Here is a 26,591-nt window from a genome sequence, read left to right on the forward strand (position 1 = left end):
CCACTCGTGATCCCGCACCATGCTGTGGGACAGGGGTCCCTTCCCACCCAGTGGCTCCTGCCAGGTGACAGGGTCATGACAGTTCTTTGGGGCCATCACTGTTGGACACGCAGCCATGCCCAGGTCCCTGGCCACTTCCTGGGAGTAAGTTCTGGGTTACAACTGATGCCGGGTGCCCCCTCAGTGTCGACGGGCCATCAGGGCCTTCCGAGGCCTCTAGTGCTCTGTGGGTGATGCTGGGCAGGGACCCAGGCTGTTGGCTCTCCGGGGGCTCTGGGTTGGGGGGACTGCAGGAGAGCCCCCCCCCACTCCGCCCCCGTGCACGTGGGGTCCCGGGCACCTGACTTCAGGAGCCGCTGCTACCTGTGTGGAAGGAAAGGAACAGGGAGGCTGGGCCGCGTGCTGGCCCTGCTCTCCGTGGAAGGCCGTGGGCGAGTCCCTGCTTCCGGGGCGGGAGGGGCGTGTGCCGGGGGGCCACGGGTGGGACCCCTGCACTGGAGGCAGAGATGACCCACTTCTCTCCAGGCCTCATCCTGCGACGCTGTGAGCTGGACGAGGAAGGCATCGCCTACTGGGAGCCCCCCACCTACATCCGCTGCGTCTCCATCGACTACCGGAACATCCAGATGATGGTGAGGGTGGCCGCTGGGGTCTCCTGCCCTGGCCGGCACTCCGCTGCCCTTTAACCCCAGACGTGGCCCCGTGGCCCCCGTGGCTTGCCCCGCGGACGCGAGTCAGCTGGGGCCACGGGCTGGGGTCTGCAGAGGGCCCGGGCGTGGGGGTCCTCGGTACCTGCCCGGGCGGATCCTGCAGACTCGTGGCACCCGCCCTCCATCTCCCCAGACCCGGGAGCACCTGGCGAAGGCTCAGCGTGGGCTGCCCGGGGAGGGGGTCTCCGAGGTCATCCAGACACTGGTGGAGATCTCCCAGGACGGGACCAGCTACAGCGGGGACCTCCTCTCCACCATCGACGTCCTGAGGAACATGACGGAGATCTTCCGGAGGGCGTACTATAGCCCCACCCCCGGGGATGCGCAGGTGGGGCCCCCGAGGGCAGCCCCGGGGAGGACGAAGGGGGAGTGGGCCCCGACCTGGCCCCCTGCAGAGCCCCGACCCCACTCATGCGCCGAGCCACATTCTGGCGCTTTTTCTCAGCTCACTGGCCCTTCTTCCTCTTCTTTCCAGAACTTTGTGCAGATCATCAGCAACCTGCTGGCAGAGGAGAACCGGGACAAGTGGGAGGAGGCCCAGCTGGTACGGATGCCAGTCTGGGCCCCGCGGTCACGGCAGCAGGGTGGGCACGGGCATGTCTCCTCCCTCCCTGGGGCCCGGGCTAGCGGGCCGGAGGGTGGTGGCCTGGGTTCCCATCCCAGCACGGCCTCTGCACCGGCGTGACTTTGAGGAATCTGATTCCCGCCCAGCTTCCGTCTCCCCATCTGCCAGGGGACGGTAGTTCACCTCGTGGGCTCGGTGGCGGGCGTGGGAAAATGTGTGGGCCACGTGGCGCGAGTCAGGGCCACCAGGACAGGGTCAGCCTCCCTTCCTCCTGGACTGACCCCGGGACAGTAGTCAGCGCGGGGGCCGTGGGTGTCCGGGGACCCCTCCGGTCTCCGCGGGCTGGACCCCTGCCCGCCAGCACGGCAGCCCCCTCCCCTGGGCTCAAGGTTCCGCTCCACAGAACGGTGCCGGTGCTCAGAGGTGCTGGGTGCTCAGAGGTTCTGGGTGCTCAGACGCCCCGCTCTGCTTCCAGAGTTGGGTCCGGAGCGTCGGGGTGCCGGGAAAGGAGCACCGGGACCCCGGAGAGGGGGCCACCGATGCGGGAGTGGAGGGACGGGAGGGTGTGACCCGGGCCGGGCGCGGGGTGTTCCGGGACACCCTCATTTTGCTCTGGGCCCCCCGCCACCCCCCCCCGGTCCCCAGATGGGCCCCAACGCCAAGGAGCTCTTCCGGCTGGTGGAGGACTTCGTGGACGTCATCGGCTTCCGCATGAAGGACTTGCGGGACGCGTACCAGGTCACAGACAACCTGGGTGAGCCCCGGCCCTCCCGCCTGCGTCCCCTCGTCTACGGGGACGGGCCCGGCGGCCTCCCTGCGGCCCTCATGCAAGCGGCCCCGCGCCCCTGACCGCCTGAGGGGTATCGGGAGCTGTGCTCGCAGCCGCAGCCGTGCCCGTCGTCACCCCTCACGCCTCACACCTGCATACCTCACACCTGCACACCCCTACGCGTCTCACACCCCACACGCCTCACCCGTACGCGCCTCACACGTACGCGCCTCACACGCACGCGTCTCACACCCCACGCGCCTCACACGCACGCGCCTCATATCCACACGCCCACACACCTTACGCACCCCAACCCCCATGCACCTCATATACCTACACACCCCATACTCCGTGTACTGCGCACTCAGAGAGTGGGCCCCATCTGTCCCCACGTCCTCATAGAGGGAAGACGCCCTGGTCCCCAGAGTTGGCCCCACAGGTGAAGGAGGGCCCAGGCAGGTAGCCAGGCCTGGAGGGGCACAGGTGTGTGGGCAGGGAGCCCCATGTGAACAAAGGCACGGACGGAGGTGTGAACTGGCCGCGGGGGTGGGTGTCTGTCGGGGGACGGGCCCGGTGGTGGGTGAAGGCCCAGGCGTCCGGGCACCGTGGTGGAGGCCGTTGGCCCCGGAGGCCCTCCCCCTTCACCCCACACCCGCCGAGGACAGCTCCGCGCGGGCCCCGACCCGGCCCCGGGGTGCGGGGTGAGGGGAGCGGGCGTCCACCCGACACCGGTGGGCCGGGGTGAAGGGGACTTGGAAACACCGGGACCCCCCCCCACCCCCGTCCCGGGTGTGCCACGCGGCCCCCAGGGATGCTCTGTGAGGTGGGGTGTCTTCCTACCCCTTCTATAGAGCCCGTAGGGAGGGGGCCCGGGCTCCAGCCTCCCAGGGAGGAAGGGGGGGCCCCTAGGGGACCCGGCCCCCCGGCACCCCTTCGTGGCTGCAGGCCTGACTGCAGAAGCCGCCTTCGACCCCTCCCGGGGCCGTGGGGGCCGCATCCAAGCCTGGGTCCTCACAGTGGCAGGGGGGCTCCCGCTGGGGCGGGGGGTGGGGGTTGTCTGAGGGCTCGGACGAGGCGGGAAAGCTGCCCCTGTTGGTGCCCGCTCTGAGCCGGGAGCTCCCCAGGGCCGAGGCACCTGTCGTGTAACTGCCCTCCGCCTCTGTCCGTCCGTCCCCGTGTCTCTGGCCGTCCCCTCCGCCCAGTCCTCAGCATCCACAAGCTCCCGGCCAGCGGAGCCACAGACATCAGCTTCCCCATGAAGGGCTGGCGGGCCACGGGCGACTGGGCCAAGGTGCCGGAGGACAGGGTCACCGTGTCCAAGAGTGTCTTCTCCACAGGGCTGGCAGGTGAGGGGCCCCAGGCTGCGGGAGGGGCCCTCACGGGAGACTCACCGCCCCCCCCTCTGGGAGGTTCCTTCTGGAGTCTGGCCTGCTGCCTCAAGGACCAGGCCAGCGGTCGTTTCCTCTCCGTGTTCCTGAGGTCCGCCTCCTCCAGGAAGCCTTCCCTGCCCTTCCTGCATTTGGAGGCTCCCAGACAACCTTTGCTGAATGGACCAGGGACCTTCACCTCAGGGAGGGGAGGGGTCCGCCTGGAGGTGCACAGCTGCCGCTCTGGCTCCTGGGACGGGAGGCCTGCCCTGCCCGCCCCCCCACCCAGCCCTCAGGGGTCACTTAGAGGGACCTAGGCAGCCACCCCAGCTCTCCGACTGCAGCGCTGTGTGCGTGATGGGGGTGGACATGACCCAGGAGCCCGGGCCTCCGCCTGGGGACACACACTTCCCTCGCCGGAGCAAGGTCCAGGCGGGGGCGGCCGGGAGAGGTGACCGCGGCGCCCTCTTCCAGAGGCTGACGACTCATCTGTGTTCGTGGTGGGCACCGTGCTCTACAGAAACCTGGGCAGCTTCCTGGCCCTGCAGAGGTGGGGGGCCCAGCCTGGGAGGGACGGGGCCGAGCGAGGGGTGCGGGCCTGCGGGCGGCGTTCCGGGGTGGGCCTGGGTCTCGGGGAAGGCTCGCTGACGCGGCCTGCTGGCTCTGCCCCAGGAACACGACTGTGCTGAACTCCAAGGTCATCTCAGTGACCGTGAAGCCCCCGCCTCGCTCCCTGCTCACGCCCTTGGAGATCGAGTTTGCCCACGTGTATAACGTGAGTGGCCTTGACGCGTGTACGTCTGTGTACGCGTGCCTGATTCCTCCCACCTGATCCCAGGGGGATCCCACGGCCTCCTTGGGTCTCACGTCGGCCTCGCAGGAGAGCCGCTTTGATCCCCGAACGAGGGAGGAGAAACTGCAGCTCAGAGACGTATAGCGATTTGCCCAGGCTCACGCAGCGAGCTTACGTGGGAGACAGATTTCAGTCCTCTCCTGTAGCCCTGCTCTTTCCCACTGTGTGGCCTTGGGCAAGTTGCTCAACCTCTCTGTGCCTGGGCTCTCTCCCTTATCAGATGTGAGCTAGAGGCTTGGCTGAGAACTGAGCAATTACCACCAGTGCTTAGAGCGCACCACCCCTCACGAGGGCCCCCGGACCCTGCCGCTCTCACCTCCGTGGTCCCAGTGCTGGCACGCCAGGCCTGCAGGACAGGCGCGTTTGCTCATTCCTGCTCGCTTACCCCTCAGGGCCCCTGGGGAGGGGTCTCCCTCTTCCACCATTTGTATTAAGCTAGGCTGGTCGCCTGGGCACCCAGAGACGGGCCGCAGCCATTGCTGCCGGGAGCTGCTCAGAGAGGGGACAAGAGCTGCTCAAGGCCATGCAGCTGGGCTTGGGGGCTGGGCCAGTCCCTTCCCCACTCTGGGCCTCAGTTTCCTCCTCCTCAAACTCCACCTCTTGGGGCAATCACACAGTCCCAGCACCTGCCTAGCATGCCTGGGGGTGGGTCCCGGCAGTGACCTTGGGTGGGGCCTGGAGGGTGGGCACATGACCCTGACTCCTCTCTCTCCCCCAGGGCACCACCAACCAGACCTGTATCCTGTGGGACGAGACAGATGTGTAAGTTCACGTGGACGTTGTGGCCTGGGGGGGGCCTCCAGGGTGGACTGGGGCGGGGGGGGGGGCGCTGACCCGCAGGGGAGGGCTGCGGTTTCAGGTTGGAGGCCGTGTCCTCCCGTCCGTCTGTCTTGAATGATCCCCCACTGCCCAGGTCTGGCTCTGAGGCAGCTTGGAGCCCCCCACCCCAGCCCGCCTCCCAGCCCTCCCAGGGAAGAGTTTGTGCAAAGGCCCCAGAGAGGGAGCAGCCTCCAGAGGAGGGTCAGAACTGGGGGCACATGGTGCGGGAGAGAGCTTGGTGGCTGGATCCCGGTGGGCCAGGTGAGCCTGGGGGCAGCTAGGCCTCCCCTGCTGGGGAGGGTGTGGTCAGGAAATTGGATGACACCGCCACCACCCGCCTCTCTCAGCCCTGGCACCACCTTCTCTTAGGCTTCCCTGCACCCCTGCCCTAGGCCGGCCAGGAGCATGAGTGTGTGCAGCCTGGTCCCCTGCGCCTGGGGGTATGTGCGGTGATCCCTTGTGCTCTGGGCGGTGCGGTGATAAATGTGTGTCCTGGGAGGTCAGGAAGCCTCCCGGAGGAGCTGACACTAAAGTAAGACAGGTTTGCCTGGCAGAGGAGGGGATGCAGAAGCATAACTTGAGCAAAAACATGGAATTTGGAAGGTACAGGTGGCACGTGAGGTGTGGCCAGGAAGAGCAGGTGGCTGGAAAACAGACAGGGTGGTGCCAGTTTGTGGCAGTGGTTGTGTCAGAAACTATGGAAGTTGTTGAGATGGTATCATCATCCATCCATCCATCCACCCCTATCAATGCATCCATCCATCTATCCATGCACCATTCACCCATCCATCCATCCATCCATCCATCCATCCATCTATCCATCCATCCATCCACCCATCCAGCTAGCCCCATCCATCCATCCATCCATCCCAATCTATCCATCCATCCATCCATCCACTCCCATCTATCTATCCATCTACCCACCTACCCATCTATCCCCATCCATCCATCCATCCATCCACCCATCCAGCCAGCCAACCATCCATCCATCCATCCACCCACCCACCAACCCATCCATCCATCCATCCGTCCACCCATCCAGATAGCTCCATCCATCTATCCATCCATCCATCCATCCGTCCACCCATCCCAATCTATCTATCCATCCATCCATCCACTCCCATCTATCTATCCATCCACCCACCCACCCACCCATCTATCCCCATCCACCCATCCATCCATCCATCCATCCATCCACACATCTACCCATCCACCTATCCATCCATCCACCCATCCATCCTCATCCATCCTCATCCATCCGTCCACCCATCCATCCCCATCCATCCATCCATCTGTCCACCCATCCATCCATCCATCTGCCCATCCATCCATCCACCACTATCAATCCATCCATCCATCTATCCATGCACCATCCATCCATCCCAATCTATCCATCCATCCATCCATCCATCCACTGCCATCTATCTATCCATCCACCCACCCACCCATCTATCCCCATCCATCCATCCATCCATTTATCCATCCACCATGGATCCATCCACCCCATCCATCCATCCATCCATCCATCCATATATCCATCCATCCATCCGTCCATCCGTCCATCCATCTACACATCCACCCATCCGCCTATCCATCCATCCATTCATCCATCCATCCATCCATCCATCCACCCATCTATCCCCATCCATCCATCCACCCATCCATCCATCCATCCATCCATCCACACATCTACCCATCCACCTATCCATCCATCCACCCATCCATCCTCATCCATCCGTCCACCCATCCATCCCCATCCATCCATCCATCTGTCCACCCATCCATCCATCCATCTGCCCATCCATCCATCCACCACTATCAATCCATCCATCCATCTATCCATGCACCATCCATCCATCCCAATCTATCCATCCATCCATCCATCCATCCATCCACTGCCATCTATCTATCCATCCACCCACCCACCCATCTATCCCCATCCATCCATCCATCCATTTATCCATCCACCATGGATCCATCCACCCCATCCATCCATCCATCCATCCATCCATCCATATATCCATCCATCCATCCATCCGTCCATCCATCTACACATCCACCCATCCGCCTATCCATCCATCCATCCATTCATTCATCCATCCATCCATCTAGCTAGCCCCATCCATCCGTCCACCCATCCATCCATCCATCCATCCATCCACTGCCATCTATCTATCCATCCACCCACCCACCCATCTATCCCCATCCATCCACCCATCCACCCATCCACCCATCCACCCATCCACCCCATCCATCCATCCAACTATCCCCATCTGTCTATCCCTATCCATCCACCTATCCACCCATCCATCCTCCAGTGATTACTGACCATGGAGAAGACACTGCTGTATCCTCAGCCTTGTCCTCTTGTCCTGTCTCCAACGAGGATGGACAGCAAAGCAGGAATGTATAGATTCCTATGAAAATGCCAGGTCATGCCACATGCCAAGGAGCAAAGCCAGATGGATCTGGTGGCAGGTGGGGAAGCCTCTCTGAGGAGATGATGTTTGAGCAGAGGCCTGACACAGCATGTGCATGTGGGTGTCTGGAGAGAGGCATTTGCAAAAGGGACAGGCCGCGCAAGGTCTCTGCTCTGGGGGCGTGCAGGGCCACTCGGCAGACGTCACCGGCCTTTCCTGCCCTGGGCCTGGGGCGTGGGGACAGGCCTGAGTGGGGGCTGGGTCACCTACAGCCCTGGCGAGTTGGCACTCTGGCTCTGGTCGTTGTCCCACTGCTTCTCTCCGGGTTTGACAAGCAGCACAGCCTCTTGTGTCTGACTGGACTGAGGTGGGGCCCACAGGCCTGCGGCGCCCCCCACCCCACCAGCCCCCAGAGCCTTACGTCTGCAGGCGGTGGGGTTGTGCTGTGACTTCAAGTCCATGGCGCCTGGCCCCTGCCCACAGCTAGAATCCTGCTCCCCGGGGGCTGTTGAGAGGCCACCTGCAGCCCCCGGGGCACCTGACTGACACCCGCTGGAGGGGCCTCCCGCTTTCTCCGGACAAACACGACACCCTCTCGGACAGCGGCACCCACATTTCTGATTGTTTCCTTGGCGTCCAGTCCCCAGACAGTTTTAAGCTCTGGGAAGTAAATTACTTTCCAGACTGGTGGGATTCATCCCCTTCGCCCTTCCTGGACAGCAGGCTGTGGGAGGTCAGGCCAGCCCAGAGTGTGTCCAGTTCACTGTCCCGGGGGCCCTCGTGCAGCCAAGGAGGACCATGTGGCTGTGCGGCCTGGGGTAGACCCCCCACTCCCAGAGCCCTGGCTTCCCATCCTGTGGCCAGAGTCCGCCCGCTCACGGGTAGGAGCTGGGTGGGGGCAGGGAGAGCACTGTGGCCAGGTCCCCACTTCTCACCTCTGGCCGTGAACTCCACCTGCCCATCCTCCTTCAGCTGTGGGGGGGGGGGGGGGGCCCTGCCCACTGCTCCAACATGCCCCACCCATCCCTGGTCACCTCTGGATGCTTGGGATCACATCTGTGCCTGGGGCCCAGGGCCCCATGGACGGCATTTGCACACGGCTCCCTGTTTGGTCCTGGGCACGGCCCTGGGAGCCCTGGGTGACGGTGCCTGTCACCTCTGAGGAAGCCGAGCCTCCTAGAGGCCTGTGACTCAGCTGAAGGCTCGGGGTGGGGAGCTGAGGCGTCTGATCTAGGACTGGGCAGCCGGGGCCCACGGGGGAGGGTCAGAGGCTGGGGGGGGTGGGGGTTGGAGGGAGCTGGCTCTGTCCCCCGGGCCCCCCTCTGCTCTGCCCCAGACACCTCTCCTTCCATGGCCGGGTGGGCGGCTCCTCACCACGTGAGTGGGCTCACGAGAGCCCAGGTTTTCCTAGGTGACCTGAAACAGGGTCCAGGGGCAGGGGCCCCGGTCCGCTTCCACCCGTGTGCCCAGGAATTGAGTCTGTGCTGGCGTGGACCTGCGTGTGCAGGCGGAATGAGAAAGAGTGCCAGGCATCTGCAGGATTGTGGGTGGGGGCCTGGGGGAGAGGGAGCCAGTGGCCACAGCTGAGAGAGAGTGATTTCTCGATCCAAGACTGAGCCCTGCCCTGATCACAGATGGAGCCTTAACACGGGTCACCTGCTGAGCCCTGACTTTCATCAAACACTGAGCCTTGACCCTGGTCACACTCCGAGCCCTGACCCTGGTCACTCTGAGCCTTGACCCTGCTCACACTCTGAGCCCTGACCCTGCTCGCGTGCTGAGCCCTGACCCTGGTCGCTCTGAGCCCTAACCCTGGTCATTCTGAACCCTGACCCCTGGTCACCCTCTGCGCCCTGACCCTGGTCATACTCCGAGCCCCGATCCCTGGTCACACTCCAGGCCCTGATTCTGGTCACCCTCTGAGCCCTGCCCCTGCTCGCGTGCTGAGCCCTGACCCTGGTCGCTCTGAGCCCTGCCCCTGTGTCTTATCTGAAATCACTCATGCCTGTGCACATATAACGAAACGTGTGTCATATGCTTGCAGGGCCACCGCCTCCTCCAGACACATGCGACAGTTGACCATGTGACTCGCTTGTCTTAGAAAAAATGAGTCAGAGGGTTCCACCCACAGTACAGACTCTCCACCTGCCTCGCCCCCAGCTACACACACTTCCACACGAAGGCTCGACGCCCACGCCTGACGTCTCTGTAAACATGGGCCCTGACCGACCCCTGGAGTCCCCCTTGCCCCAGCAGCCCCAGTCATGTGGCTGAATCCCGCCCTCCCCGCCGAAGACCCCGATCGCCCGCTCCGGGGCCTCAGCCGGCAGCGTGGCTCGGGGCCGTCCCCCGCAGCCCTCCGCCGGCCCGGCCCTGGCAGCAGCGAGGGCCTGCGGAGTGGGGGTGTTAGGGAGAGAGAGGGGTTCTCGCAGAGCTCCGTTCAGGACTCTGATGAGCGCGGGATGGGCGGGCCGGGGGGTGATGGGGGCTCGCGAAGGCCCGGAGCACCTCCTGGGACCTGGGCCCTGTGCTCCTGAGTCAGCCGCTGCTGTCCTCCTCGGCCGTCGCTGACTTAGAGCGGGAGAGTCAGAGCTGGTGGGATCCTCGGAGAACGTGGGCTTTGCCCTGACCTGCTTGTGGTACGCCGAGGCCCAGCGTGCCGGCCGGGGGCAGGGGCTCTCCGAGAGGGCTCCTCCTGCGACGCCAGCGTTTGGGGGTGTCTGCTGGGGGCCTGCCACGCAGGGGCCCCGGGAAGGGCCGGGTGCCACCCCCACCGCGTCCCCACCTCCAGGACCCACGCTCACATCGGCCGTGGAGGCTCTGGGAATCCCACCGGGTTGGGGGTTCCCTCGTGCCGTGGCTCTTGGCAACCTTACTCTCTGCTACCTGAGCCGGCACGGCGGACACGGGGACAGGCTGGCCGAGAGGCCGGCGTCCTGCACGCTCCGTGGGGCTCCTGTCTTAAAGCCTGACCCCACTGCAGGCTCTTCCGATGTGCCTCGTTTGCGCACACAAGCTCTCGGTCTGCCGGGGAGGCAGACCCGGGGTGCTGTCTGACAAGCGGGGGCCCCCCCTCGGCCCATGCCGGTCTGTGCTGCAGCCCCCAGCCCCCGCCCCTCCCCGGCCCTGCCACACAGGGATACTCAGGCCCCGGGGCCCGGCCCCTTCCCTGGGGTCCCTGCACCTGTGTGTGTGTCCTGGTCCCTTTAAGAGCCTTGCCCCTATCCTTGGTTTCCTTGGAGAGAGCAGTGAGGGGCAGGCCACGGGGGGGGGGGGGGGGGGGGGGGGGGCGAGAGCGGAAGGGAGAGTTGGCAGGGCCCCCGGGTCGTTGTCAGCGGCTGGTTCCCAGATGGATTCCTCCCACGAAGGCTGGTTTCTGATGGGAGCAGAGGAGGCAGGCAGGGGGTAGATGGGAGGGGATGGCGAAACCACCCACTCTCCACAGCCCTGGACTCTGCCCAGCCCCTTCCCCAGTGCCCTTCCCTCCTCTGAGTCTCCCCCGACTTTGTTCTTGGGGGGTAGGGAGCTGGCGGGGCCCTCCTGTGGGCCTGCCCTCTCCCGAAGGGGCTGCTGCGTCTCCTTGCAGGGCCGGGAGCTGGAGGGGGCGGACAGGTCCCCAGGTCGTGGCCCACCGACAGCTCCTGTGTCCTGCACCCCGGCTCACAGCCCGGCTGCCCCAGCCACTGCTCTGCACCCCACGGGCCCCCTCACGCCCCCCCCCCCCCCTCGGGGCAGCCGGGACTCTCAGCCCATCTGTGCCCAGCTCTGCTCTTGCCTCAAACGCCGCCTGCTCTGGGAGGCTCAGAGACCTTCCCGCGCATTCTCCTACACCCGCACTCCTGTCCACCACTTCCCAGCTCAGACCCCAGTTAGCAGCAAGTCCGAGGGGCCCCGAGCTCCCGCTTCCTGATTGCCTCTCCCCCTGCAGGATGTGGGCCCCGCCCCAGGGCAGGGTCTCCTCTGCTGCCCAAGAGTTTCCCCTGCCAGGGATCCTCAGGAGGTGAACAGAGGAGGCTGCTGGCATGTGCCCCACTGAAGGGGGTCCCCTCATCCTCAGGGGACTGAAAATTTGTTCATTCATTCATTCATTCATTCACTCACTCATTCCCTGAACACATCTTTCCTGCATCCAATCTGCCCAGCGTGGTCTGACTTCGGTGACAATGTCCTGCCATCAAGGTGCCCCCGTAGCACCCACCCAATAGGATATCCACCCGGGTGAGCCCACCCCCATCCCACTCTCACATATGGGGTGAGAGGGGCCCTCCCGGGAGGGCAGGGTCAAAGGACCTGAGCTTGCCCATGACACGGCTCCAAGTTGTCCCCACTGGGGGTCCTCTTGGACCTGCTTGCCCCAACGACTGGGGGCCTGTGGGGGTCCAATAGCCACGGCTGGCTGGTCAGAATGGCCCCTCCCTCCAGCTCAGGGATCCCTGGCTCTGCTCACACTGGCCACGCAAGCCCCGGCCTCAGTTGCCTTGACCGTGCGATGGACAAGATGAGTGCCCACCAGCCCCCAACCCCCACCAGGCGCCTCCCAGGCGACGGCAGAGGGTGGAAACTGCCAGTGGAGGCCCAGAGCTGGCCCTGGCCCCAGCCCTCCCCTGGCCCGCCCCCTCCCCCAGCCCCCTCCCCTGCTCTCCTTTCCTTCTCTGCTAGGGAGAGCACTGCCAGCTGCTGCTCGGCCTGTGACAGTGCTGGTGAGGCGTGTCTGGAGAAGAGCTTCCGCAGGGGAAGGGGTGGAACCTGCCGGGGGCACCGTGGGGGTGGCAGACACGTGCCCGAGGACCCGCGGGCGTTGGCGTGGAGGGGGCATCTGGGGGCGGGGGCCTTTCCTGGAAGAAGGGTCAGGGCCCGCGAGCCTCCTGCTGGGCTGTGTCCAGCTGTGACCGGGTCCCCCTTTGTTGTCCGGCGTCTAGCGTCTCCACACCCGCAGGCGGCCCGGTGAGCGTAGCGAAGGGGAGGGGGGCCAAGGTGGCAAGTCAGGGAGGGCAGGCCCCGGGGCTCACGGGATCTGCCTGGTAGAGTGGGGTCACACTGGGTGGCACGTGGCTGGCCGGGGTGGGAGGCCTGTAGGGGTGGGAGATAGGGCGGCTGTGGGTGCAGATTGAGTCAACCACCTTGCCTGTCCCTGGTCACGTGACCGAGCAGCCAGAGGCCTTGGAGGAGGGGCCTGGGACCAGGCGGGGCCGCTTCCCTCAGCGCCCCCACCCCACAGGCCCTGCTCCGTGAGCCCGTGCCAGGCCCTGCCTTGGGGGCAGGTGGGGAGTGAGGAAAAGGGGCCCGGAGTCACCCTCGGGGAGGAGGGGGTGGGCCCACAGGAAGCCGTGCTGGCGCTAGGACCCTGGGCTGGAGGGGTGGGTGCCTCGGGGTGAAGGGGGAGCTGCCTTGTGGGGCCATGCTGGCGCAGGAAGGGGTGCGTGTGGGGACAGAGCAGGGGGCTCTGGGGAGGGCCTGGGCCTGACGAGCACACAGTTGCTCTAGGGTGCTCCTAGCGGGGCTCCGTTCACCCGTCCCTCTGCCCCTCCACGCGTGCCCTGCCGAGACTCTGCATTCACAGTGAGGCTCACCCCACTAGCCCTGTGGCCCCACATCACCCTCCCCGGAGGAGGGGTCAGGGTTGGGGGCTGCCCGCTGCCCAGACCCCATCCTGCCGCCTCCCGCTGGAGCCCAGTCTCCTTCCTCCTCCTGGGAGCCCCGCTCTCCACGGCCTCCCAGGCCCACCCACACCACCGGCTGCCCTGCGTGGGCATCCGTCCCTGTCCACGCCCACGCCCACGTGTCTGGGGTGCCCACCAGGGTCCTACCACGACACAGCAGCTAACGGGGGGCAGGGGCAGGCGTCTGATCTGCCGCAGCCTGGACTCAGATCTCGGCCCCATTTCTTACTAATGGGGTCGCCGTGGACGAGCCTGTCGTCTCCTTGAGCCTCAGTTTCCACATCTGTAAACGGGTTGCTACAGTTCTGAAGCGAGGTGATGTGTGTCGAGCACAGATTGTGGGGCCGGGAAATAACCGGTGAGTAGGTGCCATCCTTACCCTACTCCAGGGGGCTTGTGTCACTAGCTGGCACGGTGCCCAGTGGGGACAGCACGTGCCCTCGGGGGGGGGGGGGCGGGGCAAGGGGCCAAAGCGGTGGGGGACAGGCTTCCCGGTAGGGGGCTCCTGGGCTGGGCGCAAAACCCGGAGGCGGGTGGCAGAGGCTCTCTTGGCCCTGGTGCAGCACGTGCAAAGGAACTGAGGCAGGCGTCCGTGCCATGGGGTGGACTTGGGAGGTGACCTTCCTCCCGTGAGACACTTGCTTCCCTCTGCCGGGGCGCAACTGTTCGTTTTCTGTGGCAGAAAGGTCTTAGTCCCACTTCCCGGTGACCCCGGCCTCATGCCCCTGCTGGGGGCCCTGGGGGGCGGTGACTGCCTGCTCGCCTGCCCGTGGGCCGGCCACATGCGGGGCAGGCCCGGGAAGGACGCCCAGGTGGTCGGCCAGGGGCCGTGGCTGTCCGCCCTCCTTTCTACGCCTCGCTGCAGAGGCCCTTAGAAGTGGGGGTGGTGGGATGGCCGTGAGGTGGCCTGAATCACGGGCCTTTGGGAGTCAGGTGATTCCCTGGAAGGTGGGGTCAGGGGCAGGCCGCGGCGACGGCGTGGGGTCCGGGGTTGGCCACGGCAGTGGTGCGGCCGCCTGCGCCTCTGTCCTGGCTGGCGGGACGTGAGGGTTCCGCCTCCGCAGCGCCCCGGATGTGGCGGGTGCCGAGGAGACGCCGTTGCGTGTCGGTGACGGGGGTTGCGAGCCAGCGTCCGTCTTGGTCGTGCGGCTGGTTCTGAGGCGGTGATGGCGGGCGTGATGGTGATGCTAACGGTGGAGGTGACACCGGGGACCGTGCGGCCACAGCCGCGGCGGTGACCGTGGTGGTGACGAGTGCGCTCTTGGTGGCGGCGGGTGGTGACGGTGGCCGCGAGGGCTGGACGGCCGGCGGTCGCGGGTGTGGCGGGACTGACGCCGTCGCGAGGGGACAGATACGGTGGCATCCATGGCTTCGATGCTGCTGCTGGTGGTGGCGGTGGCCCCGGTGGCCGTGTGGTGGCGTCATTCTCGTGCCCCACGGCGGCGGCGGCCCCATGCACGCGGACGGCGCGGCTGGAAATAGCGTGGCGGCGACGTGGCGGCGACGCGGCGATGTTGCTGGTACCATAGGGTGGGGGCAGCGGTGAGGGCATCTTGGAGGTGACCGGGCCTGGCTGTGGCGGGTGGCCGGGCGTGGGATCTGTCGCAGTCAGGGGACACTCAGCTCAGGGCCCGCACACGCAGGCCGGGGAGACGCTTCCCGGATGACCAGCGACGGAGCCCGTGGTTGGAGCATGAGCCGGGCTGGGCGCCAGGGCAGTGGCCCCTCGGCTGGCAGGCGTAGGTGGGTGAGCAGACGGCTTGGCTGGGTGAGCACCAGGGGAAGTTCTGAGGGAAGCGACAGGCTCAGGCAGGACCTTAGGGTGGCGGCCCCCGACCCGGGAGGGGCCAGGGAGGGGAACGGGTCGGCGGGAGCCTGGCCTCTGAGGCCCGGTCACTTTCTCGCAGGGCTGGGGAGCCCAGGGCCCCGGCCTCTCCGGGGACCCTGGTCGCCTGGGTGGGTGGAGAGAGAGGGTGAGGACGAGAGTCCAGACCGTGGGCAGAGCTGCGTTTCCGGGGCAGGCGGGCCCGCTGCGCCAGGAGGGGGCGGGGAGGCTGGCACCGGGCGTCGTGAGGAACGAGAGCGGCCACGGGTGCTGTAGCCACGAGGCCCAGACGCTGTCAGCACCAGGAGAGGCGGCCCCACAGGCAGGAGCACGGGCCTCACCTGGCGGCTCACTTAGCAAGGCCCGGGTCAGGCAGGTGTCCATCCCCCCGGGTCTACGGGTCACAGACACCAGGGTCCCCTCAGGACCACAGGTGTTGTTCCCAGGCCCTGAACCAAGACAGAATGGGGCTGATGTAGGCCAAGACCCGGGGCAGCAGATTCAGCCAGCCCTGCTGGTTCCCACAAGCTGGCAGCAGACAGGGGCTGGGCACGGAAGGGGCGGGGGCGCTCACAGAGACCTCCCAGAGGCAGCAGGGGCTCTGGGGACCCCTGGAGGACCAAGTGAGTCAGCCAGGGGACGGGAGGACATGTGGTCAGAGGCACCGGCCACAACCAAGGCCTGGAAGCAGGAGAGAGCAGCTGTGTTCTGGGTCATCAGCGGTTCCCGCCGGGCCCAGGGGGCTTGGGAGTCATGATGAGCTCTGGTTGCTGGGTGAGGTAGGACCCAGGAGGGGAGTCTCAGCGCAGAAGCAGGGCAGGACCCGAAGGAGGGGTCAGGCACAATGCTCAGGAATTCATAGGCTATCCCGGCAGGCTCCCTGGAGGAGGAGACTCAGCACGAGCCTTGATCTATGGCTCAAAAGTCAATAGGCAGAGGTGGGAGGTGAGCCTCCTGATGGGTGAGGCATCCTTTAGCAGGGCCTGTGCCTGGCATAGTCGGTTTGGGGAGCACAAGTCGAGGCCTGGCTGTTGAGGACCTCCAAGGCCAGGCTGAGAAGCCTTGAGGAGCCCCTAGAAGCCCCTACCTGCAGAGACACTTTGCCTGCTCCCTGTTGCCCCATCCGGCTGTGCTGTGCCACTCTGGCTTCTTCCCTTCTTCCTGTTGTGTGGGAGGACACCCGTGAGTCATTTACACTCTGGTGCGAATTAGCCCATCAAACCCCAGGGGACCCTGCTGGGCACAGTCCTGTAACAGAGCTGCTTCGTGGGCTGGCAGGAGGCATCGTGAACCAGCAGCGAATGCCCTGGTTGGAGCAGTGGGTGGAGCAGTGGACGGGGGTGGGGGTGGGGGCTCTCAGCACACCCTCCCCATCACCGTCCCCTGATATACCGTGAGAGCGCCAGGCCTGCGGGCCGTGTGTCCCTGTGTCTCCCCGAACAGGGTGCTGGGTGAGGATCTGTGCCCACTTCACAGGAGGGGCACCTCAGCTCCGAGTGGCCAGGATGGGATCTGCCCAAGGGGGGACCGGCCTTGGCTGCCCCATTCCCCCCTCGTGGGCTGAGCCTCCTCCCAGGGTCTCTGACACCCCTTGGCTCCCACCCACCCTGGGGCCCCGGGGAGGTGCCTTGGGGGTGCTGCCTGAGCCAGGCTGGGGACCAGGCCCGTGGCGGATGGGAGACAGCCTGTCTTCTCTGAGGCGCTCTGGGGTGGGACGCAGGGACGAGGTGGTGGCCCCCCCCACTGAACTAAGCATGAAACGAGGTGGGGGTTTGCACTGGGAGCTGGGGTCCAGCGCCCAGAAGTGGCCAGAGGGGAGCCCTGGAGGGTCAGAGTGCTGGGTCAGCTCAGGGAGGGTGGGGGTCCTTGAGGGAGGAGGGGGTTGGGGGAGCTTGAGCAGATGACGACGTGGCGCTGGCACTGTGGGGGGCAGCGGCCACAGTGGCCGGGAGATTCGGTGGGGGTCCCACCAGGGTGGTGCCTCGGGGGGCGGCGAGCGGCGTTCAGACTTTGGTGCCGTTTACACGGAGGCCAGTGGGGTCTGCCGAGTGGCCGGCTGCAGGTACGGGAGGGAGGCGGCGGGGCCTGGAGGCTGACCTCTGGCAGCGAGAGCTTAGAGGGGCAGAGGGCTGTCCCACCCCCACCGCGTGCCGACGCCGAGCGGCTGGGCCCGGGCCTGCCCTCCCAGAGGAGGAGGCCGAACAGGACCCCGAAGCCGTGAGCAGTGTGGAGCGTGTGATGGGAGAAGGCCCCGAAGACAGAAGCTGTGGGTCAGGGACGGCCTGGCTGCGGGGGCTGGGAGCTGGCCGTGGCCATGGTGGCCATGGTAGCCGTGGTGGCCGTGGGGGCCATAGGGGCAGAACCAGCCTGGCCTCGCAGCACGTCGGTGGTGTGACGAGGGAGGCGTGGCTCTGCCCTGGGAGCCCTGGTCTGATGGAGGAGACATAGCCGTTTTAGGGGACCCCTGATCCGAGGGGCCCAGCGACCCCCTCAAGCCAGGCAGGGAGGGGCTCCTGCTCTAACCCCTGGACCCCCCTGCCCTCCTGGTCCTGGGGGGTGCCACTGCCCCAGCTCCTTCTGTCACCCTGGGGCTGGTGAGGGGAGGGGCAGGTGTCAGTGACCCAGATTCCTCAGGCCTGGGCTCAGGGAGGTGGGGGGTTGGCTCCATGACCCAGTATTCCGAGTTTCTGAAGCTCAGACAAGAGGCAGCAAACGGTCTCCCAGTGTGGTCGCTGTGTGCAGGAGGAGGCAATGACCTGCCCGTGTTGCAGAGATGAGAACAGGTGTCCCCGAGGCAGGAAGGATTCCGGTCACATGTGGCAAGAGCTCCCAGGTGTTGAGGTATAAGAAGATGCCTCCTAGAGGTTTTGCCGCCAGAAGGGCCGAGAACTCCCTGGCCTTTCCCAGGTCGGGGGGTGCCTAAGATGCCGACGGGGTGCTCGGGTCAGGGACCACCCAGCCACCTGTCTTGCTCGATGTCAGTCCTTGGCTGGTGTGAAGGGCAGCACAGCAGGCTTGGCTGACCATCGGAGCAACCTCTTCCCCAGGCCTGGGCTGGGGCCTCGGGCGGGCCACCTCTCTCTCTACTCTGGGCTTCAGCTTCTTTATCTACACAGTGGAGCTGAGGGTTACTGCAAAGCTTAAAACAAAACGCACAGGGCGCGGTTATCATCCATGTGTGAGAGGGAGCCGGAAGACGGTCCCTGTCCCTGTGCTGCATGTCAGGAGCCCAAGCCTGATACAGGCCACGGGGGCCTGCCCGAGCCGGGGAGAGGCGCAGCCGAGGGAGCGTGCACTGTGGCCCTGCGGGGTCTGGATGAGCCCCAGCCCCCTGGTTCCAGGTCCGGCGCCTTCCAGATCCGCCACCAGCTGCCGGCCTCCTGGACTGCCAGCCCGAAGGGAGGTTCTCTGAAGCGGGCGTGGGTGTTTTCTTGTGCCCTCCGTGGCCCGAGGCTGCCGGGCAGGCAAAGTGGGCAGCGGCCCCTCACCCCCTCCTCTGAGAGGCTGATAAGCTAATTAGCGTCCTCATCAAGAGCCCTTCGAGGCCATTCTCCCAGGAGGTGGCCTGCAGCTATCAGCCTGGCGCCCTGCAGACTCTCCAGCACCGGCTGGGAACCTGCCAGGCTGCCGGCCCCAGCCAGCCCGACTCCTCTCACCCCAGGCCTCAGGGAGCTGTCCCCGCCTGGCCCTCCCAGGCAGAGAGCCGGGTTCCAGGTCTCTCCCCCACCCCCACCCCCCTGCCCGACTCTGCTCAGTTCACGAGAGCAGAGGCAGTGTCCGGGCCTGAATCGTGAGAAGCACAGCCGTGACCCGAACCCGGGAGGCCGGCCACAGACGCCTGCTCTTCCGAGCAGCTGCCGGGCTAATGTCACGGACAAGCAGTCGGGCTCTGTCTCCAGACGGGAACGGCCTGCGGGACTCTCTCTCGGAGCGCGTTGCCTGTGCCGTCGGCCGTCTCGGGGTCCGGTCAGTGGCTTGCGCTTGGAAGGCTGTAGCTACGCATGCAGCCCCGGGCGTGAGAACAGGCCGCTCCTGCTAGGAGCGGGGACAGACGGCAGGAGCAGAGCTGGGGTCAGCCAGGGCCTCGCGCCCCGCAGCCCTGTCCTGCGCGGTGCTGGGGGACGCAGGGGGGGGCGTGGGGTGCACCAGGGCACCCCAGCGAGGCCCTGACAAACCTCTGACCAATGGTGTGGGGAGGACCAGGCTGGACCTGGGGTGTCACTGGGAGCTCCGGGACTCCCTTGGCATTCCTGCCATCGTGCGTCGTCGGTTCTCGTTTGCGGTGAGGGGTCTTTCCCTCTCGGGAGGAAGGAAGAGGAGAGGTGTCTGCCGTAGCCTCAGTAGGCCTTGATTTTTGCCCCACCCCCCCTCACGCTCCCCCAGGGCTAATGGCTTACTCCTGCGTTTATTTTATGGAGGGCCTCAACCCTTGGGGGCGTCCTCTTTTCTCACTGAACTCAGAGACTGAGCAGTCTGGCTGGAGCACAGGGTTGGGGGTGGGGGCTCCGGGGCCACAGAGCCCCGATGCAGGCCGCAGAGCCTAGGGCTGGCTCCTGGGCCTAGCCCCCTCCGGCCTCAGTTTTCCTCCAAGGTACCGAGGGGGCGTGTCCTTCCCCGAGGGAGGAGAACGGACAAAGGCCCAGGCCCTGGCTTCCGGCCCAGCTCCGAGTATATCCCTTCTCCCCTGGGCCTGAAGCTCTGGAAGGGGGTTGTGTAACATCTCCAATTCCACAGACTCTGGGCTCTCTGGTACCTGCAGCTCCGGAGCCTGAGCACCCCTGCAGACGCCAGCCCTGTGCCGGGCGCCTCAAGAGTGTTCACCCTCTGGGCTGTCCTGCCCCCCGGTTTTAGAGCTGAGGGAGCGAGCTAGGGCTGAGGACGGGAACCTTCCCGAGGTGACACAGCTAGGACACAGCTAGCAGAGTGGCACTCGGGGGTGTGTGTGTGAGTGTGTGTGCGTGCACGCGCGCGTGGTCAGGGCTCCTGTGGGGAGCACTGGGCAGGGAGCGGCTCGGCCCCCAGCCTGCCCCGCACACAGGAGAGCTGGCTGGTGGGGGGGGGGAAGCAGGCGAGCGGAAGGTTCTGGAGACATTCGGTGGCTCCCTCGGGCTCCGAGGAAGTGGAGCTGAAGCGGGACTCCGGGGCAGGCCTTGGGAAGGCCCTCGCTGCCGCCGAGACCTAGAATGTTCCCCGAAAGTCCTGGGGGCAGGCACGGGGGCCGAGTTACTTGGGGAGAGGGCAGGCCTTTTGCGGCTCCGGCTTCAGAGGCAGGGCACGCGCAGCTTTGTGGGGCCTCAAGTGCCGAGTTGCAGTCTGGCCCCCTCAGACCTCCCGGAGCCCCCTTCCCCAACCCGGGGCCCGCGCCCCATGGGCGCCTTCTGCCGGGCGGGGCCGGCAGGCAGAGGGAAGGCAGGCCCAGCCCAGGACCAGGTGTGCCGGCCGGAGGCTCCTAAGTTCCCGGACCCGCGGGCCGGCCTTGAAGGGTGGGGGACTCGCATCCACAGCGACCGGTGCGCAGAGCGCCGGAGTCCTTCAGTCCCCGTGTTTAAATGGCAAGGCGCAACGAGGGGCCTCTAGACAGCGGGGAGGCCGTTCTGTCCCAGGCCTCGGGCGGCGCACACCGGGGGGCGACCAGCCCGGCGGAGGTGGATGCGGGGCGGGGGCGGTCCCAAGGTCACCAGCGCCGCGCCGGGCTCCGGGGGCGGAGTAGCGGGGGCGGCCCCGGCACCCCTCCCGGCGCGCCCCCGCCCCGCCCGCCGCCCCCGGCTCGGCTCGGGCTCGGCTCGGGCTCGGCTCCGGCTCGGGCTCCGGCTCCGGCTCGGGCTCCGGCTCCGGCTCCGGCTCGGGCTCCGGTTCCGGCTCCGGCTCCGGCTCCGGCTCCGCTCGGCTCCGGCGCTGGGGGCGCGGCGGGCGGGGCGCTCTCCGGGCGCGGGGCCAGGGCCCGGCGCCCCGCGCTCCCGCGACTCGCTCTCCCGTGGCTCGGCGGCGGCCATGGGGCGCGGGGCTCCGGGGGCCGGCGGCGGGGCGGGCGCGCGGCTGCGGGCGCAGGTGCGGGCGCGGGCCGGCGGGGACAGGGGGCCGGGCCGCCGGCCGCCCGCCGCTCACGCCGCCCCTGTCCCCCCCTCCCCGTGTGTCCCGCCCCCCCAGGCCCTCCTCCCCCGCCCCCCCGCAGCTCGGGCCCTGGTCGTGGCGCGGCTGCCGCACGGTGCCCCTCGACGCCCTCCGGACGCGCTGCCTCTGTGACCGGCTCTCCACCTTCGCCATCTTAGCCCAGCTCAGCGCCGACGCGGTGAGACCCCGGCCGGGCCGCGCGGGGGCGACGGGCGCGGGGGGCGCGGGGGGCGCGGGGCGGGCGCTTCCGGCGCAGGACTGGCGCGGGAGGGGCCGGACTCATCCCTGCCCGGGGCCGTGCGCCCGGCCGCCCCCCGCGGCCTGGCCGGGGCCGGCCTCTGGAGAGGGCGGGTGGGAGCCGGGTGGGTGGCGGTGTGGAGTTGGGGACTGGCCGGGGAGGGGCTGGGCACCTCTCCCCTCCCCCCCCCCACCCCCAGTGACTGATGGGTGAGTCTTCCCCACTCTCCTTGGGGGCTTGGGGCCTTGGAGGGAACCGACCCTTCGGGGAGCCGGGCAGGCTGGGCCCAGGCTTTTGGGGGCCCGGAGGGGAAGGCTTGGCCTGGCGGAGCTGGCGTCCCCCTTCACCTGGTTGGCGTCCCCCTCAGCTGGGGGGCAGGGTCCTGGCCCGCCTGGGAGAGGGAGGAGCTGCCACCTAAATGGGAGACCTTCCCCAACCTCCCCAAGTAGACCCTGGCCTCTGGAGGCAGCCGTGTCCCCAGGTAGGAGTCCTGGAGTGCCTGAGGGTGCTGGGTCTGGCCCCGGTCCCCAGCCCTCCTGGGGAAGGCCCCATCATCTCAGGGGCCTCCCTTTTGTTCCCGTGATTCTTGTGGGGGCTGCCGGTTTCTATGGCGACGGCATCTGGGGCCAGCTCCCAGGCTGGAGCCCTGGGTGCTGGGCTTGGCCCACTGGAGCTGATGGGCCGTCTTGCCCAGTGCCGGGCTCCATTCATGGGGTCCCAGGAAGCCCCCCTATCCACTGGGCCCCCCGAGGAGGGAAGGGGCTGGGGTCTTTGCCCACAGAGACCCTGGGTCCAGGCCCGGTGGGGAAGGATCACTGAGCAGCAGATGTGGAGGACGGACCGTGGGGAGGGGGGACGGGGCTTTCCTGGGTGTTTGGGGTAGCAGGCCCTCATCGGATGGGGGTATCACAGATCTGCCCTCAGGAACCCCTGGGTTCCGTGTGGAAAATAGCTCCAGGCCTTTCTGGGAATGTTCTGCCCACCACCCCCTTTGTCCAGTGGGACGTGGGTTCGGAGAGTGACGTTGTCAGCCAGGGTCCCTGATGGGGATGGAGCTGGACAGGACCTTAGAGGTCATTGCCGTAAACCTTCCATTAACAGGCAGGGAAACTGAGGCCTGGGGAGCGTGCCCTCAGAGTCTACAGCCTTCCTGGGGAAGGCCCTAGGTCCTGGGGCAAGTCTGGCTGGACGGGGGTCTCTGCTTTTGGGCCTGACCTCAGTGTACCCTCCCCCATCCGGCTGTCCCTGTGACAGGGCTGTTGGTGTTGCTGGTTCTGGGCCAGGGTCCTGCAGGCAGGAGCCAGGGCCATCCTGGGGGCTCCCTGGAAGAGGTGACTGTCTGCATAGGTAGTCGTCAGCACTAAAGCAGCAGGCCCCTTCTGTCACCAGTGGGGCTGGGGGCTTTCTGAGTTCCCTGCGAGGCCAGAGCAAACAGGACCCCCAGGTGGCTGCTCATTCTCTGGAGTGTGAGGAGGAAGGCACGGGGCAGGGGAGGGTTCCGGAGTGGGATGCGTGCCTGGAGTTAGTGTTGAAACCCTGGCTTGGCCCTGACACACAGTGACTCTGGCCTGGCCTTCCACCCCTCGGAGCCTCTGTTTCCCCTCCTATAGAACGGAAGTGGCCGTGTGTTACTCAGGGTGACTGTGAGGGGGCGACCGGTTGATGGGGGGGGGGTCTCCTCCACCAGGGTCTGCAGCGTGGGAGGGCCCCTGTGTGCTGCGGACAGAGCCTCCCACAGAAAGGCGGTGTCCGGGCCGGGGGGCCGAGCTCCAGTGAGGGGTGGGTGGTGGTGCTGTGAAACCAGGAGCGGAGGGCTTGGTGTCCCGGACTTCTCTCGGAACACCGACCTGCGCCGGGTGCCTCCAGGGGCAAGCGTCCGGAGGCCTCTGTGCCGGGGCGGGCAGACGGGAGCACAGAGTCTCGGTCTGTGAACAGTTTGAGGTTTTGTTTGCTAGGGGGGTCGGCAGCTGCGGACCCAGCGTGTCTGTGTGTGTAAAGGTGGGACCCCGTCCCCGTCCCCCTGAAAGGAGTTGAGGCTGAAGGTACGGGAGTTCTCCCCCACTGGCCGCGGGACCGAGGGCAAGCTGCCTGGCCACGGCGAGCCTCGGTTTCCTCATCTGTAAGACGGTGCCAGAGTTGGCTCTGCCTGATCGCGTGACCCCCCTCAAGGGCACGGGGTGAGCTCCGAGTCAGAGCGCCAGAAGCGCTGGGGTGGGCTCTACCCCCACCCCGTGCTCGCCTGCCAGCGTCTCCCTCTCCTTTCCCTGCCGGCTCTGGCCCCAGCGAGGGGTGACCCCAGAGATCCTGAGCGGGAGGGACTGAGCTGCCGCGCACCCCATCAGCCCGTCCGAGCCCTGTGAGTGCCTGGGGTGCGGCCCGTGCCAGGTCTAGTCCCGTCCTGGAGGAGCACGGGGTCCGATGCGGGGGACGGATGTGTGTTCAGACAGGCGGGGGACACGGCAGCAGCCTCCTTCCCTCCTGGGGGGGGTGGTTCGGGAGGCGCATATGAAGAGGAGGTTTGGAGTGGGGCCCTGAGGGGTGAGCAGGAGTTCAGCAGCTGAGCTTAGAGGAGAGGAGTGACAGTCGTCCCGGGCACAGTGAGGACGGCAGAAAGCAAGCGGGAGACAAGGTGGGGCTCAGGGGGCAGGGGTGCGGACGCCGTGGCAAGGCCGGGGCTGCGGCGAGCTGGGGCTGCGTCCTGAGGGCAGTGGGGAGCCGGGGGGCTGTGGGGGGGGGGCTGGAGAACGGTGTGGGATTGGTGTCTCGGAGGGATCCCAGCAGGAGTGGCGGCACAAGAGCCCAGCTGGCAGGTGGGGTGGTGGCAGAGGTGGGCTGGGCTGGGCTGGGGCGGGATGGGGTTGGGCAGGCGTGGGGATCCGGGTCTGAGCAGGTGGACGCGCCGGGAATCCTGCGGTATGGAGTGGCCACAAGGGACTGGAGTCCAGAGCCGGGGTATGGATGGGGTGCTGTGATCACACCCCAGGAGCCGGGGACAGATGAGATCCCAGGCCAGGGCAAGGAGGGAAGGGAGACAGGGCCCAGGTGTCCCCCACTCCCGCCCGAGCTCTGCGTGGAAGCAGAATGTCAGATGCCAGCCGTGCCGCTGACCGCTGGAAGGTTGAGTAACTGCTCTGAGTCACATCTGTGAGGGGGCGATGCTGTCTGCCTCCGAGCTGCAGCGGGGACCGAGCTCCGTGAGATATTCACAGCACTCAGCGTGGCCTGGCACGTACGGGCTTCCATAAAGCACGGTTGTTGCTGGTGGTGTTTCTGTGATGTGCCTGAAACCGTGTTCCTAGCCTCACCAGGGTCAGGGCTCAGCCTGTGACTGGGGTCAAGCCTCAGTGGGGCAGGAATTAGGCTGTGGTGGCGTGAGGACTTATTTACGTGGGAGCTGTGAGCCATGGGTGGTGTTGGAGCAGTAACAGCACAACAGAGGTGGGGCCGGAAGGAGGAAATCCGTGTTTAGGGTGCATCAGATGTGCACACGCTTGGGGAGAAGATTGAAAGCAGGGAGCTGATGTGGTAGAAATCAACGTAACCACATAGACGACAAAAGAGAGAGCCCCTGGGTAGGGGGAGGGCCGGGACCCTAGAAAGTCTCAAAAGGAGATGAGGGGGCAGAGAGATAAGGGGCTGGCTCAGACTCAGTGTTCAGGGAGGGTCTCTGTGAGGTGGTGACATCTAAGCTGAGGGAAGAGCCAGCCCTGCGAAGGTCAGAGGAAGAGCACTGGGCAGTGAGAGGAGCATGTGCAAAGGCCCTGGGGTGGCACCGAACTTGGCTAGGGAGCCTGTCTCCAGCAGGAGGCCGGCTGGCTTCTACCTTTTCTCTCTCTGTGTGTGGGTTGGAGCCAATCTCTTGCCCTGGAGATTTCTAATCTGGCCCCCCAACCCCCAACAAGAGCTAGAGTTCCCTGGGACCCCTGCCCACTCATCCTGTCCCCTTCTCTTCCCCACGTCGTCTAGAACCTGCGGGGCCGGGGCTGTCAGGAGTGACGGATGAGCCAGGTGGAGGGGGAGGGAGTGGGCGGGCACGTGGCTGCCAGGCCTAATGAGGGCAGATGGAGGCAGATGGCCACGGAGGTCGGGGCCGCAGCCGGCCACGGGGCGGGTGCGAGCCACTTGCTTGGCCACCCGTGACTTGCGTGGCCAGCCGGCCTTCAGGGTTACCTGGCAAGTTCAAGGGTGCGGGCCGTGGCCTCGAGCCCCCGCCTCCCTGGGGTTCTCCACCTCCCTGTGTGGACACACGAGTTTGTGTGGGAGCTGCACCCTGGGTCATGCCTCCAGGGACTGCTGGCCGCTTGGCTGACCTTGGACGACTTTCCTCATCTTCCTGGAGCCTGCCTTCCCATGTCCGTTCACCCAGCCGGCCTCACCGACTGAGCGTCTGGGCCGGGCCTGGCCCAAGGGGGCTCAGGAACACGAGGACACCGGCTGCAGGGACAGCCAGTCTCCCCCAGCAGTGGGACCCAGGCTGGAACTGAAGGGCCTGGGGGGCGGGAAGTGGTGTTTCCAGTGTGGGGAAGGGCCGTCCAGGCCGCAGGAACAGCACGCACGTGGGTGGACCCCACGCTGTCGGGTGGGTGTGGGTGCCCTGTCCGGGGGCTCCGACTCTAGGTGCCTGAGGAAGGCGGGAGGCACCATCTGAGGGCAGAACTGCGGGGCTGGGCCTTCAGGAGCCAGCGGAGTGGGAGAGGCCTGGTGCAGTGTGCCGGGCTCAGCCGGGCTCTGAGAGATGCCCTGAACGGTGTCGGCCGAGTCAGCCTGGAGCAGGGATAGGAGTGTCCCCCTTAGGGTGGGGGCCCCTAAGCAGCCCCTTGTCCCCCAGCCGTGCTTTCCTGATCATGTCCCCAGCACACCCGCTCCCCCTCAAGCCCAGAGGCAGCAGGCCGGGGAGGGCCCGCAGAGACCATCCTCTTGGGTCCCTCCCGCCGAGGAGCCGCGGTCAGTGCTCAACAAGCGTGCCGTCCCCCTGCCACGTGCCAGCATGCCGCTTACCAGGGTGCCCTGCCGGCTGGGGCTCGGCGTGGCCCTTGACGTGGACGTGTGGGCCGCAGTCACGCGGGGGGCAGGGCGAACACGTGGTGCGTGCGTAAGCACGGGCCAGCTAGGCGCTCAGGGCTGCGATGAGCTATGTGGGGGGGAGAAACTGGTCTGTTTTCCAGCCTGAGGCCCCTCTGAGAGGCACCAGAGGCACCACCACCGACATACTGGCAAGGGTGTTCTGGGCAGAGGGACCGTCTGGTGCAAAAGC

At 66.5% G+C, this 26,591-nt stretch overlaps 1 protein-coding gene across 9 annotated transcripts in view; it reads left to right on the plus strand.

Moving 5' to 3' along the window:
- ADGRB1 (adhesion G protein-coupled receptor B1) overlaps nucleotides 1-26,591 on the plus strand; it is an 81,052-nt gene that overhangs the window by 28,520 nt on the left and 25,941 nt on the right. For all 9 annotated transcript variants that reach the window (XM_047842756.1, XM_047842757.1, XM_047842762.1 and 6 more), the window contains 9 exons: nucleotides 526-632; nucleotides 844-1,038; nucleotides 1,186-1,254; nucleotides 1,921-2,029; nucleotides 3,247-3,390; nucleotides 3,886-3,961; nucleotides 4,084-4,186; nucleotides 4,983-5,026; nucleotides 21,136-21,277. In XM_047842756.1, the coding sequence (XP_047698712.1) occupies nucleotides 526-632; nucleotides 844-1,038; nucleotides 1,186-1,254; nucleotides 1,921-2,029; nucleotides 3,247-3,390; nucleotides 3,886-3,961; nucleotides 4,084-4,186; nucleotides 4,983-5,026; nucleotides 21,136-21,277 (989 nt within the window). The remainder of the gene's footprint in view (nucleotides 1-525; nucleotides 633-843; nucleotides 1,039-1,185; nucleotides 1,255-1,920; nucleotides 2,030-3,246; nucleotides 3,391-3,885; nucleotides 3,962-4,083; nucleotides 4,187-4,982; nucleotides 5,027-21,135; nucleotides 21,278-26,591) is intronic.

The sequence above is a fragment of the Prionailurus viverrinus genome, chromosome F2 (genome assembly GCF_022837055.1).
Source record: "Prionailurus viverrinus isolate Anna chromosome F2, UM_Priviv_1.0, whole genome shotgun sequence".
NCBI lineage: Eukaryota > Metazoa > Chordata > Mammalia > Carnivora > Felidae > Prionailurus > Prionailurus viverrinus.